The sequence below is a fragment of the Mauremys reevesii genome, linkage group 2, assembly GCF_016161935.1.
Source record: "Mauremys reevesii isolate NIE-2019 linkage group 2, ASM1616193v1, whole genome shotgun sequence".
In the NCBI taxonomy this organism is placed as follows: Eukaryota; Metazoa; Chordata; order Testudines; family Geoemydidae; genus Mauremys; species Mauremys reevesii.
In genome coordinates this window covers 187,980,935-188,003,696 of record NC_052624.1, presented here as the reverse complement: position 1 = coordinate 188,003,696, position 22,762 = coordinate 187,980,935, and the positions used below count along the sequence as shown (strand labels likewise).

General features: G+C 42.4%; 1 protein-coding gene across 7 annotated transcripts in view; it reads right to left on the bottom strand.

The window, feature by feature from the left end:
- Nucleotides 1-22,762, bottom strand: part of ZNF516 (zinc finger protein 516) — a 293,509-nt gene that overhangs the window by 61,318 nt on the left and 209,429 nt on the right. For all 7 annotated transcript variants that reach the window (XM_039521536.1, XM_039521535.1, XM_039521534.1 and 4 more), the window contains one exon: nucleotides 20,475-22,498. In XM_039521536.1, the coding sequence (XP_039377470.1) occupies nucleotides 20,475-22,377 (1,903 nt within the window). In that variant the 5' untranslated portion in view covers nucleotides 22,378-22,498. The remainder of the gene's footprint in view (nucleotides 1-20,474; nucleotides 22,499-22,762) is intronic.

Sequence of the window (22,762 nt, the reverse complement as noted above, 5' to 3'; positions counted from 1 at the left end):
CGGAACACCTTTCTCACACAACTCCATAAAACCACTATTCTGTCCTCATTTAGATCCGGTTTTGCTGTGATGCCATCAGCAATTTGCTGACCATTAGTAGCCAGCAGGAATTACTGATATCATTGTATCTCCTGGAGGGTGGGATTTAGGATATAAATACTCATCACCTGCAAACTTGTGCTCCAAGCTATTCTACTTAGCCACAGCATGTTCCTATCACTGTTACCCCAGTGAGACTGGGTCCCATTATGTTATCTGTTCTACAAAGAGATGGTAAGCTCCCCAGTACAGGGATATTCTTCTTATCTAAATTAAGACCTGATACAATTGGGTGTAACAAACAAATGAAGGGCATGTCGATGACAAAGGTGACAAGGCCTTACTGTAATATCAATAAAATAAAAAGTAATATTGACAGTAATTAAAAAAATATTTTAGGACCCTCTTCTTCATAGCCTACCAACAGAGCCAGCTCCAGGCACCAGCTTATCAAGCAGGTGCTTGGGGCGGCAATTCCGGAGCGGGGCGGCACTTTCAGGTATTCGGAGGCAATTCAGCAGAGGGTCCCTCACTCCCGCTCGGAGCGAAGGACCTCCCGCTGAACTGCCGCAGATCGAACTTTTCTTTTCTTTTTTTTAATTTATTGGTTTTTTGGCTGCTTGGGGTGGCAAAACCCCTGGAGCCGGCCCTGCCTACCAAAGACTATCAAAGTTTTCAAGACCTTAGGTTAGGATTTCACTTGTGGACTGTACCTCTGTACAAAGAAATGTACTGGAGCTTCTTTTCGTATGTGAGCATCAAAACATACTTAGTAGAGTCACTGGTTAACTCTCCATGTCTAACTGACTTCAACAGACCCAGAATTTGACCCGTCTCATATAAATGCAGACCACATTTTGCCTCAAAAAGACCCCAATCTTGCAGTCCTTCCACATACTTAACTCCCAATAATTTCAATGGGAATCCCATGTCTGCATGTAAAAGTGAGAGAATCAGGTCTGAAATTAGATTTATTTTTCCATTGTTCATGAGTTAAAATAAATCTTACATAAAGGAAGTTTTACTTTCCTGCGTATACGTTGAATGCCAGTTTTGATACATAAATCAGAATGTACTAGTATTATGTTTAGGAAACCAATTCCTAGTTAGGATAATTATTGTTATTGTAATGAAGGAATTTTTTTAGCTTGTACTTCTGAATACTTTCTGTTACCCAATATGAACCCTTGGAGGTATGTCCACATGTGAGGTCTATCTGGAAGTATTAATGAGCTTGAAAGATTTACACTGTTTGTTTATTCTTCAGTGTGTAACATTTGGATGAAGCCCTAAACCTTAAAACATCAGCTCTTTCTCTCTACATATACACACTGTTTTTTTCTAAATGCACACAATATTCTTCTTAGCTTTCTTAAAGTTTGGTGAGTCTCATGGATTTTTAATGTGCAGATTATTTTTGGCCTATTCTGACCTGCAGTGTTGCATATCCATATTAGTACCCTATTTCTTCCCTCTTTGGAAACTTTCAAAAGTAATGTGTGAAACTGGACACTGACGAAATACATACTTTATAATGCATAATATTTTGTGCATTGCATCAGTCTCACAGAATAAATACTTGAGAGTGATTCCAATAAATTAAATATTCCAATTTACTCAACACATCTTAATAATAATTGGAGATATATCTATCTCCTAGAACTGGAAGGGACCTTGAAAGGTCATTGAGTCCAGCCCCCTGCCTTCACTAGCAGGACTAAGTACTGATTTGTGCTCCAGATCCCTAGGTGACCCTGTCAAGAATTGAACTCACAACCCTGGGTTTAGCAGGCCAATGCGCAAACCACTGAGCATTGGCCTCCACTATCTTAAAGGAGATTTTTTTAAAATAAGGTACACACTGTGACAAAGCTCACAAAGAAAAGGTCAGACAGTGTAGTTTTTGGCTAGTACATAAACAATTTATTAAACATTTTATTAGGCTCTTGTGCCCTGATAATGCAGGAGATGAAAACTAGTAACTCATTTGGAAAATAAAATTGTAGGGCGGAATTGCTACCAATATTTTTATAAATAAAGTAGCAAAAATGGGAACCTCCACCTAGACCCTGTGTTTCCTATACAACTAGTGAGATTTGGGGTATCCCTTCCAAACATGCTTGTCATCTGAGGAAAGGCAAATGCCCCTCAAATACATATATCTCAATCCTCCCAGTTTACCTGCAAGTCTAAATCCGTTTTTTCCCCCAAATCAAAATATCCCAGATAACTGTTTTCTGGCAGGTAAAATTTAAATCTTTCCTATTAAAGTTTCAATTGGTTTTCAGCTGTCTGACCAGTTTTTCAAGGCTTCTCAATGTGAGTGTGAAATAAACTTAGAAAAAGAGACTGCTGCAAAGTATTATGACTGAAAGTTTTCAGAATTAATGTGTTCCATGCATGTGCATTGTGCTGTGTAAGCTGTACTTCCTGAATTCTCTATTACAGAAGAGAAGGATCCATTATTTGTTTAATTAACAGCTTAAAAAGGCTTTACCACCTACTGAATAAAGGCTGAATCACAGAAACCAGTACGCAACTGACTTATTCAGGTTGTGTGCTCAGGGCAACATGTGAAAATGGTAAGGGAATGAAGGAAATATAGTCGACCCCCAAATGCAGGGCCTGCTGTCCTACCTTGGGGTAGGTTGGGGGACAGATGGAGCCTTGTATACTTGTACTATTATGACCCTGATTCAGCAGTGTACTTTTATTCCTAACATTAAGCAGTCTATTGAACACTTGAACCAGCCCCCTTAGGTTTGGGTTCTTGAAAGCACTCACTATTGGCCTAACTCTGTTCCCTCTGAGGCCTGGTCTACACTGAGGGGGGGGGGTCAAACTAAGGTACGCAAGTTCAGCTACGCTATTCCTCGAAGTACCTTAGTTCGAAGTACTTACCCGTCCTCACGGCGCGGGATCGAAGTCCGCGGCTCCCCCGTCGACTCCGCCACCGCCGTTCGCGGTGGTGGAGTTCCGGAGTCGATGGGAGCGCGTTCGGAGTTCGATATATCACGTCTAGATGAGACGCGATATATCGAACTCCGAGAAGTCGATCGCTATCCACCGACCCGGGCGGGTAGTATGGACGTACCCTGACACTTCTGAAACTCCCATTGACTTCAGTGGGAGCAGAGTTAGGGTAACGGTGAGTGCTTTTGAGTGCCCTGCCCTTAATCCATTCAGAAGTTATTTTTAGTTTATACTGTGTTTTGTGTTTTACTTCAAGCCCCGCCTCCTGGAGTCAAGAGACTTCATGAGAATCTCAGATTTCATTTAAAAAAAAAAAAGTTTCTGGTCCTCATTAATGTAGAGAACAGTTTGCAAGCATAGCCCAAGTACAGACAACAGGTTCAAAATGCACAAGACAAATGAAAAACGTCAAATTTATTCTTTTAAATCTTGTGATTGAATTCAGTCACATACTTTGGGGGCGGAGGGACCTTGATTCATGATTTTTAAATACTTGGGGTTGGCAATACTGAATCTGCTAAATAAACTTCCTTGCTACTAACACTATCCAACCAGGTAGACCGTTTTCATTTCTGTTCTCTGAACAAAAACATTTTTGGAGAAGAAAAGGGATGTTATTCATAGATGAATTAATAATGGTTTGTACAACCCCTTCGATTTTAAAAAGTATCCAGTAGCTGAAAAACAGAACTGATCAATTTTAGTATGATGGTATCATGTATGCACATATACATAAAATACTTTAACTGCACAAAGAATTACAGAGGTCTGACACACACAAAAAAGAATTTAAAGCTTCTGAAGGATTAACATTTTTGGCTGTCTCTATGTGAACTCATGTTTTATCAGAGTTTTGAAATGGTGAGCCTGGAATACCCAGTACTAGCCTGGAACGCCCAGAGTACACTCTATACTCATCTTTCAGCCTGATGGCATTTGCGCTTGGCCCTTATTGTTAAAATACACGCAAACTGTTTCACACAGAAGGGGGAAAAGTAGTATTGTTTAAACTTTACATTTACATTTCTGGAAAAAAAAGAAACTCATAAATTTCCACAATGTAGGGCAAATAATCATCCAGACTTTCTTCAGGTTTTTTTCCTATTATTATTTATTTAATTTTTGCTGACAGCAACTTGATTCAAATGCTATTTAAGCAATAAGACATGACAAGACATATGCTATTTTGAGATAACACACACCTCTGAAGTGCTGTCAGGTAGAGCTAGTGCCTTCAACAGTCTGAGGAATCTGTTATCTCGAAGTAGCACAAGGTTTAGGAGCGTCTTTTATTACAATTATAAACTAACTCTAAATTCAGTTTTAAATCAATGTTTCTGTATCCATGCAGAGGGGGAAAAATTGTCTTGTTTGGAATTTCACTATACTTCTAGAACTACTATGACTTTATATATTAGTGGTTACACAATAGTTTAATAATACCATCATGAACTGGCATCAAACTCAGTTCAGTTGATATCTGTTCTCAGACCTGGGACTTAACTACTACTTTGCCTTTTTTTTTTTTTTTTTGTTATTTAAAGTAACAAGAAATTTTAAAATTAAAACATAATAATTTGGGGGTTGTGAAAGCCAATAGCTTGAACTGGGGAGGGATAGCTCAGTGGTTTGAGCATTGGCCTGCTAAACCCAGGGTTATGAGCTCAATCCTTGAGGGGACCACTTAGGGATCTGGGGCAAAAATTGATCCTACTAGTGAAGGCAGCGGGACTCAATGACCTCTCAAGGTCCTTTCCAGTTCTAGGAGATAGTAATAATTGGAGATATACCAATTACTAAATCAAAGTCTTCTGTTTATCTACAAACTAGTGTAAGCTTCCCCAAAATGAACTATTTACATGTTTCAGCCATGATCTGGACAGATCACCTCTAAAGGGAAAAAAGTGGTTAACTCTCCATGTCTAACTGAACTTGTGTTCTGTGGAGTTTCCAATATGCATCAAATTGTGATGGCAATTTTTTATTTTTATTTATTTATTTATTTTGCTATATGGATACTTACCCATTAGAAATTGGAAGTTTTGCATTGTAAATATATATGTAAAATGTTCCTTTTCCTTGTTGTTAACAGCAATATGTTGTAGTCGTATTTGTTGGCTTAGCAAGTGTTAATATGACAATTCTCCAGGGAACTTAGTCCTCCAGTTTGGCATGTTCTTTACAGAAAACTTGCACTAAATAGATTTCAGGAACTGTAAGTGGCACTGTATAACTTATATTAATGTTTGGGTGCAACTACTACGATTTTAAACTAGTCAAGGTAGCTTATTGTCTTACCTTTGAAGTAACTTCCAACAGCTATAACTAAAAAATAGAGGTGCAAATATTGAGGCATGCTTTGGTTCCTTGAACTCCATTTCCCCAAAATGAAAAAGAAAGTTGACCAACACCGTGTTAATAATTATGGTCAAATTAGGCCACAGATTACATACATGCAATCAAAGACTGATTTGACCCTAAGGGACTACAAACTCAAAGTCCTAAGGTGCTGAGCACTCCAAGAAAGCACTTAACACTGACATAAATGGGACTATTCATATGCTTAACATTAAGTAAGTACTTAAATGTTTTGCTGGATTGGGGCCAGAGTGTTCAGCAACTAGTAGCATCAAGCCCACTCTTTATACAGACATGAAAAACAAAGCCACCATCAAAACAATTGTCTACATTTCTACCAGTTCATCACTGTCATTTAGAGTAATTCATAGATATGTATCAAAAAGAAATGGCACAACAGCAATAGTCACAAACTCTACAGTAAGAAATCTAAGCCAGAGTCCTAAGCAGGCTTTAACAAGCCATCTTGGTGCATGATAATGAACCTGGACTCAAGGTTGCATTATGAAGAGTGTGTATGAAGTATTATCGTAGCATAAAAAAACCCCAAACCTGAAATTTTATGAGCCAAAAGAGTGAGCCTTCATGTCAGTGTTTAAGCCATGGGAGATTCTATTCTGTAAATCTGATCCAAAGAGTAAAGCAGATCCAAGGCATATGTAGCGGGGCAGTTACCCCACTCCTGAGAGAAAAGGCTAGGCTGATTGGGGAAACAGCCACAGCTGGGGCCACCCCCAAATCAGGCCACAGCTGGCCCTATAAAAGGGGCTGTGAGCCTGGCATTAAGTCAGTCTCTCTCTAGCAGTGGAGAGAGAAGGGCCTAGCTGCCTGGGAGCAAGGTACCAGAGGTAGAGCAGTGCTGGGGAAAGGCAAGACGTGCTGGGGAGCTCCAGCCTGGCAACTCCCCAGGCTGCAGGCCTTGAACAAGGCCTAAAGAGAGATACCTGCCTGCAGGGAAAGGCTTTAGGTCCAAAACCCTCCTTGCCAGTGATGAGTGGTTTACAGACTGTAGTCTGCCCTAGTGAGTGGGGGCTAGATGATGACTGGCAGTAGCCACTGAGGCAAGGTGGGGATAGAGGGTTTGGGGTTTCCCTGGGAGGGGAGACCCAGAGTGTGGGGGTTCTGCCAGGGGGTAGTACCCCAAGGTAAAGGATGTGGGAAGGACATGGGGGCCAGTTGCAGGTGAGACACTGGCCAGGAGGAGGCACTCTATATGCTGGAGAGCTAATTCCCGAGACGACCAGCAGGAGGCGCTGCACCGGTCAGTCTTCACCTCGCTACAGCATAATACTCAAACAACCCAGACATCAAAAGATGTAACAAATATTAGAGGTGTCACCTCCAAAACCACTACGTTCAAACACAGATTAGTTCTCAACTTTGCATCTTCCAAGGGTCCCCAAGGCAGGTCCTGCAATGTCTTGTAGGCAATTAAGAGACAACTGAAAACAACGGGCTTCACAGTGCTCTCACTCCAGTTTTACACCAGTGTATTCCATTCACTGCAGTGGAAGTACTCTTGACTTATACTGGTATAACTCAGAAAGGACAATATGTTGTCTGAGCAGAGTAAGTGGATATCCATCTACGCTAAAATAATCTTCTGTTGCACCACTGACCGCTCTGGACAGCATTCTCAGCTCGGATGCATGCCAGGTAGAGACAGAAAAGCCCCTTGACTTTTTTTCATTTGTGGAGAGCTCATCATCACAGGTGACCACGCACAGCTCATCAGCACAGTTAACAATGCTGCTCTGAGAGAAAAAAAAGAGCCCCAGCATGGACCTCTCGGGAATGGATGGATCTGATATATATGGGAGGATTCAGAGAACAAAAAGAAATGAAAAAGTATTTGAAAGAATTTCTAAGGCTATGGCTAAAGGCTACAGCAGCAGGACTCCGTGGCAGAGTGAAAAGTAAGGAGCTCAGACAAGCCTACCAGAAAAAAAAAAAAGAAGCAGCAAGCCTGACCGTGGATTCCGAGGTGGGGTTGTAATCTCTGCCATGTCTGAGGATTATGCAGGGAGGAAGAAGAAGAAGAAGAAAAGGAAGACTCCCAGCCCTCACAAGCAACTATTCCAGAGAATGGCGCCCTGAAAGAGCTCTGAGTGTGTGTACCTTTGCAAAATAAACAGTTTTTTTTTTTAGCAAGCCTTTTTTTTGATTTTGCCCCAGAGACTTGGGAGCTGTTCTCGGATATTATGGAAGTTACACGCAATGAAAGAGCTCATCTGAATGAGGAGAAGACGTGGTTTTTATTTTAGAGGAGGGAGGCCAGTGAAGAGGAGGAGAGGAGAGGGAGGAGGACAGGAGGGACAACCGAGATGAGAGAGAGGTGCAGGAAGGAGGCAGGAAAAATCAGCGGTGGCAGGGCGAGCGGCAGCGGTGGCGGTGGCGGGGCGGGGGGCTGGGGCTGCTGTGTGATGCTCCGCCTTGCTGAGCTCTTGGCAGAGCAGAGAGCAGGAGCAGCAGGAGGAGTGCATGCAGCCCCCTATATAGCCACCCCCCCTCCTCCCCTCTCCCCCCCTCCTCCAAATAAAGAATTCATGCTTTTTAAATGAGAGTGACTTTATTTGCATAAGTAGCTGTACTCGAAGGAGAGGGGTTGCTTTACAGGAGTCAATCAAGGGGGTTGGTGTTCATCAACACAACAACAGCACACACACTGTACTGGCTGATCCTGGGTGTCTGGCTGCGCGTAATCAGCGGCCAGGTGATTTGCCTCAAGATAGGGATATGGGTTCCATCTATCGCCCCACAGTTAGAATCCCATTGCAGCAAAGCATCATCCATGCCTGCCCACACGCAAGTCAACCCTGTGAGGGCTGCTCTCATCTTGGTATTATGGCGTTTCAGGGCAGGGCAAGCAAGTCGTCAGTTTTTCATGAAAAGTGCGCAAACGCAGTTTGTTTCGCAGCCACTGGGAATCGTCCACACACCACAAACACAATGCCCACCAGTCAGTGCTTGTTTCCCGGGCCCAAAATGGGCGTTATGATGATATCCATCCCATTACAGGATCTGGGTAGGTGACTGGTGCTATGAAAAAGGTGCAGAGAGAGAGAAATAAAGGCAAGAATGAGTACCCAGTGAATACCATAATTGTAAAAGGCAACTTTTGATTAAAAGTTGACCATTGGGTGACACTGGGCTGAATTCTGCACTAACTTTACATCATTTGCAACCATTCAGAATTTAGTCCATTGCATCCACTGAGAGGCACACTGCACCCACTCTTGAATCTAAAGCACTAACAAAGAAGACCTGAGTCTGGATTTAAGGTGGATGAGAAGCAAATTGTGAACCAGGATATTAAGAGCAGCAAAAAATCTAACATCAAAGGCATCTGTACAAATCCTTTGTCAGCAATTATTTACAGATCACTAGAAACCCTTTAAAAGAAGCTGCAGTGCTACAGACATATTTGGAAATCAGATTCAAAACATTACTGTTATCAATTCCATTATCTGAAACAGGTTTCACCAGCTGGGGAGTTTTTTGTCTCTCAAAAAACACTGCAAGACAGGGGAACCTCTTAATCAGATCTACCTCCACATTTCAGGACATGATTTAATAAATATAAATGTCACATTGAGTGACATAGCATGCTGTAATAGAAACATTCAAAAGCCCAGTAATAAGCAAATCCAGAGTTGCTACACAGACTTTCACAATCCAACAGGACTAAGGATCAAGAGGCGAGGTTCTTGAGGAAGTCAAGTAAGTTATTCTCCAACTGGATACAGAAATTGAAGATGCATGTATGCAGATGTCATTAACATTTGCTGAAGAAGAGCAAAAAGTCACATACACCAGCGATCAAAATACATACAATAGATTTAACCTAAAGGGGGAGATTTTTGAAGGAACAAATGAGTTAGGTGGCTAACTGCCATCTGTGCTTTTCTGAATCTCACTCTACAATGTTTTGTTTTGTTTTTAAATGTTAGAGTATTCAGTAAACAAAGAATGGATGCTGGCCATACAAAATAATGTAGACATGACTAATCTTTAAATGCAGGTAACTCCAGTCTATGTGCCTTTCCCAGACCTGAAGAAGAGCTGTGTGTAGCTCGAAAGCTTGTCTCTTTCACCAACAGATGTTGGTCCAATAAGAGACCTTGTCTCTATGTTTTCCAGAAGTTACATCCAGAAGCTACTGGCGTTATATTCAGATCTAGTGGTGCTTAGCACATCTTCAATAGAGTTGGTATGATCTTACATGTCTAGGTAGTAAAATTTTCTTACACTGTCTTCCAAATCTTTTCACAATACCCTCACTTTCCTAGTTCTCTTTTCAAACACATATGACTGCAAGGATTAGGAAATCCCTTAATGTGTTGGTACAACTTTTTTCTAAAGGATGGAATTGCTAATATCTACAGCCTCATTTGATATATGCTCCCATGTGCTCCAGCTAAACATGCTGCTCCATCACAGCACTTCATCTGCAGTATAGCACAGGTCTACAGAAATTATCTAGCCTAACTGTGGCCCTTTGTGTGCAAAAAGAAATGCATAAAAAGAAACCCTCTGTCTGGCCCCTTTAAGAGAAAGCAGTGCACCTGTGACTGACTACCTGCTGCCCAACTAGGCTTAAGGGAAGGCACCTGGGCCTTATAAAGAGGGAAACAGGAAAAGGAAGCTGGAGAGAGGAGAGCTGCTGTGTTGGCAAATAGCCTGAGCATTCAGCAAACACTGCCCCAAGAATGGGGGGTCTATGCAACCCCCAATCTCACAGGAAGAGACTGGATCATCAGAGCCTGGGATGAGTTGATAACTGTGCCTAGTGGAGAGATGGAGCCAGAGTAACCTCTGGGAGGAGGGGCTGCTCCCAGTGGGAGACGAGGATGGAAGAGAGACTTTACTTTGGGTTTGACTTTACTCTGGGTTCATTTTATGTTAATAAACCAGGCCCCAAGAAGGGAGTTTGTTGCTGGACATAAAGTTTCTGTGGATAACTGGGAACCTATGGAAGGGAAACTGAAGCAGAGGCCTGCAGTCCCACCCTTGGCTACGAGGGTGTGCTTGGGAGTTGGCTGCTCTTTCACAACTTACCAATTATAACTAAATGCTTCAAGTGAAATCATCTACCGCAGTTTGGTAAAGTGCAAGAAATGGGAGAACAGTCACAGCAGCAAACCTATTATTAATGTATCTATAACCTCCAAATGCTGCTAATGAAGTTTTCTAGGAGCAGCAAGAAAGATTTAATTTCTGGGAAAGAAAGTCATTTAACTACTGAGGTGTCCACAGCTAGTCCAGCATGCCAAAAAGCACCAACTTGACTGGACCAGATATTATCTGTACCACATTATCTGCTCCACTGTGAGAGGAATTTAAGCTACTTGTATTGTATGCAAATACTTTGAGCTCATCTACTCACAGTGCCTCGGATTCTGTAAAACGGAACCTAGAAAAAAGGAACTTGGCCAATCAGAAACACAGTGGAAATAACCCAAAATGCCTACAGGGTAAAGATTAGTTTGTATGATGTCAGTATAATACATAAAATTACACAGAGCACAGCTAGCAGGCCAATACTCAACGTGTATTTGTTCAGCTCTAATCAATCACTTCTTCCATTATCTGCTACAAGCTCCTATCTTGATCTTAAAATAAGGGAAGGCCAAGCAATTTGGCATGTAGACCTTAAAGCCAGTATAATTGGAGGATTAGCCATTCCTATATACTTTCCCTGGCTCCTCTTCTCTCTCACCAACACCCTTTAGTGCTTCTATCTACCAAACCTTTCCTTGTCATCCATTCCCTTTTGGTGCAAAACACTCATTTCTGTTTTGTTCGGTCCTCTCAGCTCCTCTCTCTATTCACATTAACCATTGGTAATCCAAGGATAATTAGAAGCAAATTGTGACCACTGGCCGTAACACTAGAAAGATACTCATTTATGACCATTTCCACTGTGGTCTGGAGCAACATACCACACTCCTAAAAGGGGTGCTCTAAGATTCTGCTATGAAGGGGTACTCTGGCCCAATGCTGCTCACAAATAGCACTCTGCCATCTATGATTTGCAAACACATTCCAGGCCATGCAGTAATACCACTGTCTTCCTGAGTGTGTTGGAATAGTGCTCTCAAAGTGTTAACAAGAATTGTGCCAAAGAGAAACCGGTGGCACCAGTAGTTCTTGAAATGTTTAGAATCAACCATGTTTCAAGCTATATACCGATCTAATCTTGGTTTCATTCGTTTGCCAAGAGTGACTGCAAAGAACTTGGGCCCTGGCCTCTGTTTAACCCCTCTAATCTACATGTGTGTCATCAACCTGCAGTGATATTTTAAAGTAGTGGCATTAATCACCCTTTTGTGTGTGGTTCTGAATCAGTTTTGCTAATAAAGTGTGCATGGGGGGGAAGTGTTCTATACTGACAGTCAACTCGGACATTGTCAGATTTTGCTGATGTACTGTGCAATTGTAGCATTATGCTTTCTTTTTTCTTCTTCATTTGTATACAACTAATCTAAATTACTGGAATTGTCCTTATTTGTAATTGTTGCACTTTGTGGAAGTCTAAGATGTTTTCGTGCACAAATGGTTTAGTGTCCAGTCATTCCCCTATCCTTTCCTTTTCAGGTTCTCTTAAGGGTTTGCCTTTCCATGGCAAATCCTTAAGCTTCATCAATTCTAGTCTTGCCATTTATTAGGAATCTCTTAGAAAACAGAAAGCAGTATTGCTAACTCTTGTGATTTTTATCACAAGTCCAGTCAACTGATTACATAAGAATCTCAACTTTCACTGGAAAAAGAAAAAAGTTTCTAACCCTCATGCTTGAGGGGAAGCGCTGAAAATGTGACCCAAGAAAGCAAAAGACCCAACTTTATTTTTGCTTCAAATGTCATGATTTTTAATCCATTACCATGACATTTAGGGAATGACTTTTATATGCTTAGGGTTGGCAATACAGCTAAAGTATTGTTATGCTAATTTTAGTATCACAGGCCTTTTCTATTCAGTGCGTTCATCCACATTACAGTGGTGTAAATTTTAGTGTGCACTGGCATGTTGAGCACTAACTGGCCCATGTGGATCCTGTATGGTGCGCACTAAAAGTCCCCATTTCGAAGAGTACTACATTAACGTGCATTAGTGAACTTATAGTGCGCGCCAGCAGGATCCACACAGGCCAATTAGTGCATAATAAGATAGCATACTCTAGAATTTACACCCCTCTAGTGCAAACTAAACAGGGGCGGCTCTAGACCCCAGCGCGCCAAGCAGGCGCTTGGGGCGGCCGTTTCCCAGGGGGGGCGGCATTTGGCTCCGGTTGAGCTCCCGCCGGCATGCCTGCGGCAGGTCCACCGGAGCCCGGAACGAGCGGACCTGCCGCAGGCATGACTGCGGCGGGTCCCGTCTTCCCGCGGCTCCGGTTGAGCTCCCGCAGGCATGACTGCGGCAGGTCCGCTGGTCCCGGGCTCCGGTGGACCTGCCGCAGGCATGCCTGCAGGAGCTCAACCGGAGCCGCGGGAAGAGGGGACCCGCCGCGGGACCGGGGAAGGGCGGCGCAGCGCTCCGCGCTGCTTGGGGCAGCCTACTTTCTAGAGCCGCCCCTGAAACTAAACACACCTTTTGGGCTTTGCCAGATCCCATCGATGCATTCTACGGAACTTTAAAAACCCTGACACAAAAGTATCCCACATTGAAATACCCTGTTCCTTACAGGGAGGTAGGAAGCCCTGGGCCAGAATTAGGGGCATACAGAGCCACATGTGCATCTGCTTACACCTCAGCCGCAGCAAGACAGAAAGAGCACTTGTATGTGCAGATATGTTGTAGATTATCTCCCCATATGCCCTCACCAATAACTCATTTCTTCTTCCCTAACTTTAATCAATCATACAAATTGATTAAACTTTTTTAAATAACTAAAAAAATAAGGCTTTTATCACTTGGAGGGGGGGGCTCTCATATTTAAAGATGAGCACATTTTTTCTGATATTATCTACATTTTCCTTTGCTCAGTATCAACCCATTATCTTTAGTTACACTTCCTTGGACCATCCTAAACAATTGTTAGCCAGCTCTATTAGCCATTATTACCCCATGCCTCTTTGAGGATAACTGCTTTCCAAATATTTCTCTCCCACTGCATATATCGTTAGATTACTAGGGTGAAATCCTGAGAAATTCACACTGTCTTCAATGGGGCCAAGAAGTCACCACTTGTCCCAAAATGTATTAATTTACAATTTTCACAGCTGAATCTCATTTTATTTCAGGCTCATGTTTCTAACCTCCCAAAAGACTAGTGGTCATTAGTCTCTTTTCTTTTTTTTTTCCCAAAATAATTAGCATTTTCCCATTCGGTTCCTGCAAAAATCTCTCCTACTCTAAAGAATTTCAACAGACTTCAGAGATTTCCCTATAGTTCTTCCCAAGTACCCCAATTTATAGATATCATATGCTATCAGTTGTGTCTCTTTTTATTACAGCTGTGTGCTCAGTGTTGTTTGCCACATCTCCTAATGTACATGAATTAATATGTTGTTTTTCCCGTTTCAGTTCATTAACCAAGACATTACATAAAACAGTGTCTAACCATTGATTCTCCAAGAAATCCCACTGGACAAGTTAAAAACTAAAACAAACAGGCACTTCTCCAGTGCCTAGAACTTCAACCATAATCGAGAGAGGTTAAGAGCTCCAACTTCTTCTTCTTGATATCAAGAATGTTCAGGTTAGTCTATAACTATCAACTACACCTCTACCCTAATATAACGCGGTCCTTGGGAGACAAAAAAAATCTCACCACGGTATAGGTGAGAACACGTTATATCAAACTTGCTTTGCTCCCCCCACCCCGTTCCTTGTTCCCTGACCACCCCCTCCAGAGACCCCCATCCCTAATCACCCCCAGGGCCCCACCCCCTACCCAACCCCCCATCCCCTGACTGCTCCGACCCCTATCCACCAACCCCCCCCTGTACTCACCTGCGGCAGGAAGCGGAGTGACGCGGCCCCAGCCCGCTCCACTTCCCGCCGCCGGTGAGTGCGGGAAGGTTGGGGAAAGGATGTCTCCCCCTCCCCCCGTACTCACCTGCAGTGGAAAGCGGAGCACTGTGGTTGGGAGCTGGGAGAGTGGAGCAGGCTGGGGCCAGGCCACTCCACTTCTGCCACTGCTGGTGAGTGCAGGGGGATCCTTTCCCCCAAGCCTCCTCCCCTGAGCAACACGGCTGGGGCTGGAGCGAGGGAAGCGGAGCGGGCTGCTCCCGGCCCCCCACTAATTCCCCGGGCCACTCTGGGACTGCAGGCCCCCCAAAAGTGCCATCCCACAGATCCTGCCCCCCAGACCCTGAGGGGGGGAGCCCCTGACCGCCTCCAAGACCCTCTGCCCCTTATCGAACCCCTCGGCCCCGGCCTGGCCCAGCACCCTTAACACACTGCTTAGAGCAGCGTGTCAGAGCTTTACCACCTTGTATGCGAACCCGCGTTATATCGGGTTGCGTTATATCGGGGTAGAGGTGTATAACTATATGACCAGGAGAGGATGTGCTTCTGCTGCCGGACATGCTTCCATTGCCATCCTAAAGATTTTGTTTTTGTAAACTCTTTCTGAATTCTCTCATCTCTATTGAACATGAAACAGTAGTGATGTGATGTCCTACCCTTATATGTTTTTTTCTTAACTGCAGTAGCAAAACACCCTGCTAGTCTGGGAGTAGGTCTGAAGGGCCCGCCCCTCACTGATCCTCTTCAGCATTCTCTTTCCCTCACAACCTCCACTGTGCTGCTCAGTGCAGCGCCTGGCCCCAGAACTTTACAGTGGAGACCTCTACGAGAGCACTAGGACTCATGTGCCCTTGGGGAAAGAGCATGTATGGGGGAGTCAGAGACTGAAGCCAGCAAAGAAGCTGCTGAAGTAGTCTAAGCAGGGACTTCCCAACACAAATGATGTTATCAGAGTATTTTCTACAGTTTTGACTAAACATTCTGTCGCCTGTGCAGACTGGCTGTTTGCTCCAACCTTCCCCATCCTTTGTCTGTCTTACCTATTTAGATGGTAAGTTCTCCGAGGCAGGAACTGCTGCCTACTACTCTTTTTATACAGTGCCTAGCACACTGAGGCTCCATTCTCAGTGAGCCCCCAGCCACTACTGTAACAAACATAATAAATAATAACAAACAACAGGATGCATCAGCTACAATGAGAAGCATCAGTAAAAAGGAGTCACTTTTTAAAATGTAGGAAGAAGCTGGAGGAAGCTGGGAGAAAAAGACAAGATACATAAAAGGTAGAGGCAGAGAAAGGGGGAAAAACATTAAATGTAGGAGAAACTCTCCCACTTGAATCAGGGTTCCCACTCAAACACTATGATCTCTCTCCTCTTCCTCCCTTTCTTGGAAAAAGATGAATTAGAATAATAAAACTTCCCCCTCCTCTAATAGTTAAAAATCCTAGTTTTCTACAGTTATTTTATAACTTTTTTCATTCAGAGAGAGAATGTGTACATGGGGGAAGTAATTTATTTCCTTCACTAAATCCCTTGAGCACTACAGTGGAGGATACAAAATATTGTTCGGCGGCTTGCTTGTTGCTCTGTAAACTGTTAAATTAAAACTACTTGAACTTGCTTCCCCATTTTCCCACCTGCAACCAAGTGGCAGTCGTGTTGTCACAGTTGAGGCTTCTTTCTAGATTTCAAAACTGAAATAGCCCATAATACCTTAATGAACAAACTGATGTCGTAACACTTTCTAAGCTTCAAACAAACATGACACTAGTTTTGGGTTTTTTTATTTGTTTGTTGTTGTTGTTGGGGGGTGGAGGGCAGGGGCATAGCAAGGTCTTTGCAGAGATCAAGCTCAAAAGGACACACAAAAAAGCAAATAAAACCCCAAACCACCACCACCAAGTTACCTGCAGACAGAGATCTAGCTGGATCACAAGTTAATGGGGAAGGAATGGTGTGGCAGGTGTCTTCCCATACTGTTTTGTTTTAATGATCACTTTGATATGGAGAGCAATAATTCTGCCTGTTTTGTGCTTTAGGGCTGCCCGGGGGGGGGAATCAAACTAGGGTGACCACTTTCTGCCTAAAAATAAAGACACTATCTTGCATGTCCTGACTTTTTTTTTTTTTTTTCCTTTTGGCTCACCAAATTATATACTTTGGGGGAGAAGCAGATGGGCTAAAAATAGAGATTGTTTCTCCCTGTACTTTTATGGAAATGATGCATGACCCCTAACCTACCACTTTTAGTTAAGATCTGAAACTAATAAAAAAAAAAAAAAAGCTGAAGTCAATGCAAGTGCTGAGCAACAGCTGCTTGCACCTGGCTCGGGCAGCTTCAAATGCACCATAACGGAAATGCTGACATAACCTTATTTGTTGGTGCCATTCATGCCACTGACAAACGGTGCACAGAGATTGTATTTTTTCATAGTGCAGTTCCTTCTTAACGGACAGTATAGCTAATGGGCCACCTCTTCTCCCTTTGACCATCACACTGACCACTCCCCTCTCCTTTGCATAACATTCCTATGGCAACTGCAGTGACCGTTTACATGGAAAAACGATATTAGGAATGCAATTTCTGGTCATCTTTTAAAATGATTAACAGCTGAATAAAAGGAGGAGAGCCAACACCATGTGACCTGCCAGTTTTTCACAGACCATCATCAGTTTGCTGGTTTGAACTACAGTAAATGTTGGATTCTCTGTAACTTGAAAAATTTAAACCAAGATTTGAGGATCTGAGTAACTCAGACAGAGGTAAGGGCCTATTGAAGGAGTTCTGTGGCCTGCAGTGCTGCAATAGGTCAGTCTACATGATGGTCCCTTCAGGCCTTCAAGTCTATGCAGCTATAAATACTCCATACACCAGTTTGGGAGCCTCTGATGGATGGTAATCTGGGTTTGCAAACACAAAGCACACGGCTGAGAAAGAATGATGTGACTCTAGTCACTTAGCAGAGGATAAGTGAAAGGTAGGAACGCTCTGTATTTGAGAGACTCAGAGCTATTTTGCATTTGGTGCATGCTTTTTGCCCCTCTAATATGACTCAATTCTGTGAGGTGCCATGCATTCTGGCCCCAACCCAGAAAGCACATGCTCAGCTAAATTGTACTGTTCATATGTTTAAAGTTAATTATGTGCTTAAATGCTATGTTGGACCAGGGACAGAATGTTCAGCCCTCTTGCAGAATCAAGGCCCTGTTGCCTTTCAGGCTTGCAATCCCACAGTAACATATGCAAGTTATGGGAAAAGGAAGTTAAGATGTGAAAACAAAAGTAAATAATGTAATTTTAAATAGTCTCATGAGCACCACGAGGTTTGCCCAGCCACATTCTGAGTAAAAATAACACTGTAAAGTGAATGTGGGAAAAAGTAACTGTAAAAATTGAGAACATCGTTCACTTACAGCTATTGAAGATGGCTGCTAGAGCTTTGCTACTGACTAAAAAGGCCACCTGACCTTGTGAGATTAACTAGAAGAGCCTCAGCAGAGGGTAGCAAACCATAACACTTCTAGGACAAAAGACAATTTAAAGAGCATAACAAAGCATTTGATTTTAATGGGGCTGTCTGGTTGTAAATGAAGGCAGAATTTGGCCTATACTCTATAGACTTCAAGTTTTAGTTCATAAAGGAGGCGGGAAAGCCTCATGAATTGAATAAGCAACCTCAAGAGGGCTAAAATTCCTTTATCTGAACAAAGTATACATACAGCCTGATGGACAGAATGACCCAATCCTCTATCTCTAAACTGGTGACAGTATAAAACAGTTGAATGGCATATCCATTAAACTGCCTTACCAAAGAGGTATAAATAGAGGGAAATTAAGATACTAATCTTGGCCTAAAAATGATTGTGTTCTACTTATTTTATTTTCAACTGGAAATCTTTATCAGCTGTGAAAAATGTTTATTTCATTGATATCACTAGTAAATATTAAATAAACTGCATTAACAATGAAGTAGCAACAAGAAACTTCCTTAACTATACGGTAGACCTTTGGCTAACTAGCTTTTCAAATGTGATGTGTTGGAATATAAAATGAAGCACACAAACAGTGCAAATGCATCTGTTTACTGAGATTCATCTTTATTTAGCTTGATCAGTTTGCGACTTTCTCACTGTTCAATAGGGAAGGTGAGAACCAATTTGCCAACTAAAGAAAATGAGTTTCCTATTGGCACTGGGTTATTAGGGGAGAAATTGCTGCGTAACTTTAAAATGCTTTCACTTCTGAGATCAGCATTCAGAAGTTGAACTGAGATAGGAAAGAGATATGGTTAAAATCAAATGATTAAGAAGAACAGTACAGAAGAAGAATTTACTCTGAGTATTGTATGAAAGGAATTTTGCTGATTTGAGCCTGTCTCTGGGGAGATGATTTTCCATCACAACTGTTTCCACAAAGGTATTGTGCATTGCACTGGTAGAATTTCACAGCCTCATTTCACCCTGAATGAAGCTGCATTTCAGTAATTACATACTGAATCAATTGTACAGGAGCATTTCAGACAGTGCCCAATGGACTTTAACATGAATGCAATGAGTATACTTTCAGAAACTTTTTTAAAATTGCATAAATACAACATTAAATGGACAGACCAAATTTTGGGCCTACTATTGAGCATGACATAAATACTTAGATTGATCGGTCACTAGTACTTACCAGAGCTGTGGTTTTTAAAATGGGCAGGGAAGCACATAAATTAATGAAATACCGAAGTCAAATTCTTAACCTTCTAATCTAATGTGTCCCTGATTTGCCCATCTGGGACTTAAGTCTCAGTGAAGCTAATAAAGTTGACAACTTACAGTGAAATCAACCCAAGACAAGTTTTGTTCCCAAAAAGGACATTTTAGATCAAAAAAAGGGTTTGATTTTTATAATGATTTCAACCCGGGGGGTGGGGAGGAGAGGGAAGGAGGATCTAAGCATTACATTTAGAAAGGGATATGCCTTGTAGTTTCAGCTCAAACTTTGACCTCTCTTAAAATGATCATAATCTGATGGGAAATGTCCAGTGGAAAAATATATCCAACACCACATCATCACTGCTGTCAATAAGGATCAAATATATAACTTAATACATGATCCTGGAACCTGTTGCTCCTCTTCTGTGACATTCATTAGCCAAATGAGGAAGTACACATTAACTAATATCTTTTAAAAAAATTCCTAAAACTGTGCTGGTGACTTCCTCACTGATGCTCCTGAAAACAAGTTAAACATTACAAAACCGGGATTAGTTACTTCTTCATGAAAGAAAAAGAAAATGGGGGGAAATGTCATTGTTTGCCAAATGGAAAAAGCAGAGGGCTAGTAAGGAAAGAAATGTTTCTCTCTCATTTCTAACAGGGTATTATAAACAAAGGAGAGTAAACAACAAAAATTTAAAATGAAACGAAAGTGCTTAGTGTTTCTTTAAATATTTACTTTGCTGCTATTTGGGGAATAATTTGTTCCATTTAGCTAGAGTTGGACTCAGAGGACTGCTTTAATCCAGCGAGATTAATTATAGCCTTAGAGTTATAACACAAGTTTGGGGAAGCAGAGCACAGAAAAAGAAAAGAGGAAGGAATGCCTTTCTCGTTAGCAATTAACAAGTTTATGTGCTTCAAGGTTACAGCAGGCAAACTGTGCTCTAACTACCCCTATATACTGATAGCAGAAAGGGTGTAAATCAGGGCAAAACTGGGCCCAGAGATGTCCAGGAAAGATACAGCTATACTGAAGCTAACAGCAGAGATACTGAAGCAAACAGCAGAGGTAACTGCGTTGCTAGGGGTAACTAAGCTACCTCTCAGTTGTCCTTCATTTGAAATCCAAATTTACCTGTATCTTGCAAAGACCTCCTGTGAGCTCACTTTTATTATTTACATCAGAAATGTTGAATCATCAAGCTGAGACTATAAACAATGTTAATTAGGTTACAGAATTGATCCACATTAATTTTAAGCTTCTTATGGTATTTTACTCATCTATCATTTTGATCCTTTGCTCCTTGCTATGTCTCACATTCAGGCCCCAGGAGGCTAAGAGGCATGGGATCTAAAAGAGCTAGAGACAAAGAAAAGGTAACATAGGAAAAAGGGGGGGGGAGAAATGTTGTGTATGAGCTTACCTAGTGATGGTTCAGATACTCCTTCCTCAGAGCTGTCCTCAGCACCCTCCTCACCCATTCCAGAGGTCACAGAATCTTCTGGGGCAGACGCTGAGCCTGGAGTGCTTGGCCCACTAACAGAACCAGAATCCCCTTCTTCACTGCTGGATCCATACCGGTCTGGCTGAGCAATGGTCCCACTCTCACTGCAGCTCCTGCGTTCTTTCCTGTGCACCCGCGAATGGAGCACCATTTGGTGGTAGGTGCGGAAAATCTTTCCACACTCAAAGCACTCGGTAGACTTGTTTTGGGATGCCCTTCTGCTCTGCCTTGAGGAGGGTCTGTAGTCCAGGTCGCTCTGGGCAAGGATACAGTTTTCTCCTTGTTGCACATTGCTGTTCTTCTCCAAGCGCCCACTGACACAGCTTTTCTTCTTGGGGTTGCTGGAGGAGCTGGGTGAATCCTGATCTCGCTTGCGCTTCTCCTGGCTGACAAGAATATATTCTCTTTTATCCTTGTCATAAGTCACATCTGCATCAGCAAGGACTTCATCCCATCCCACATATTTTACATACTCAGAAGGCTCCGCTACTTTTCCTTTGGTGGCCAGCTGCCAGGCCTGGTAGCTACTGACTGGATCCAGCTCAGCTACCCTTTTTCCAGGCTGTCCACTTGTAACTCTATCTATCCCTACAGCTGGCCTCAGATTCAGGCACTGTAAGAAAAATTGCTTATTTACAGATGGATCTAGGCTTCCATCAATTAACCCCTCAGCCTTGTTCTCAGTACTGCTTCTTTGAGCTCTCAAGTGAACAGCATTGTGTGCTTTTAGGCTTTCCATATTTGTAAACAGATTCCCACACTTGGTGCAAACTTCATACAGAGATAAGCCAGTCACAATTGTTTCCTCCTGAATCACATTATTAATAGTGGCTATGGGCTCTAAATCATTTTTTGGTTTGTTTTTGCTCCCCGTCTTTGGACCGTGTGATTTCATGTGGTTTTTGAGAAACCAGGGTTCTTTAAATCTTCTGCCACAAATGTGGCATCCATGATCAAATGATCCTCTATGCTTTTTCATGTGAGCTTTGAGAAACCAGGTTTGACTGAAGGCCTGACCACAGACTTCACAAGGAAATTCCCCTGCATTCAGCTCACTCTTGCAATTCTCGGTGTAAGCTTCCCCGTTTGGAATTTGAGCTGTAATATGGTCTTTCTCTATATGGTTTAACAGTGTCTCTTCTCTTAATGTCATGTAGCTACAAAGCCTGCATTTGTACGGCTTATGGACTTGATGTAGGTGCTGTTCCAGGTCTTTCTTTCTCTCAAACTTGTTTTTGCAGAAGGTGCACTGATAAGTGGGTAGCTTGCAATCTTCTGCAGGTGGTGCCTCTGTGACAACCTCCTTCTTGCTGCTTCTCAACAAAATCTTGCTGTTGTCTGCCTGAGTTGCCCCGTTCAGAATCTTGTTGCAGGCAGATGTACTTTTGGTGGGGCTGGTACATCCGTCAAGGCCTTCTGAGACTCCCATCTCTCCAAGCTGTGCTTCTCCCATCTCCACCTCATGCCCCTGACTTAAAGTGCCTGTTCTGTGACTCCGAATGTGTATCTTCAGATTGCCCTTTTGGGAAGCTCTATGGTCGCAGTAAGGACATTTATAGGGCTTCTCTCCTGTGTGCTTCCTCATGTGCTGAGACAGGGAGCTCTGAAAAGGAAAACTCTTGCCACAGATGCAGCAGCTGTGGCACATGGACTTGTCTCCATCAATGTCGCTCTTGTTTACCTTGCTAGGACTAGAGGATCTTCGTAATTCCATCTCTGCCTCCTTGCTGCGATCCATCTGAACTACTGCAACATCGGTTGTACAGGGCAAAAGGACAAAGCCTTGTCCAACAGCAGAGGGCTGGGTTGTGGTTTCAATCATACGGTTCTGCTGAGTGTTTATCTCTTCATTCTCAGGTTAAAGTTTCCTCTATCAATTGCTCAAAGGAGTCTGGGGTGTCACTTTATTCATGTATGTTCTGTAAGCGGATGGCAATGAGCACCTGAAACAAACAAAAACAAAAATACAGAAACTGTGTAAGTAGATTCTTCAATATGTTTAAAACTATTTATACTTTTCCTTGGGCAATTTTTGTCACCAGACACAATTTCAAAAACATATTATACTTTTATTTATTTTAATAATAAGCATTAGCTTATATTCATATTCCATAACATGCACAATTTTAGTTTAAATGGTTAGCATTCAAAGCAACATTAGTTAAAATATCATTTGGGGGTAAAAAGAATGACTTATACACAGGGAC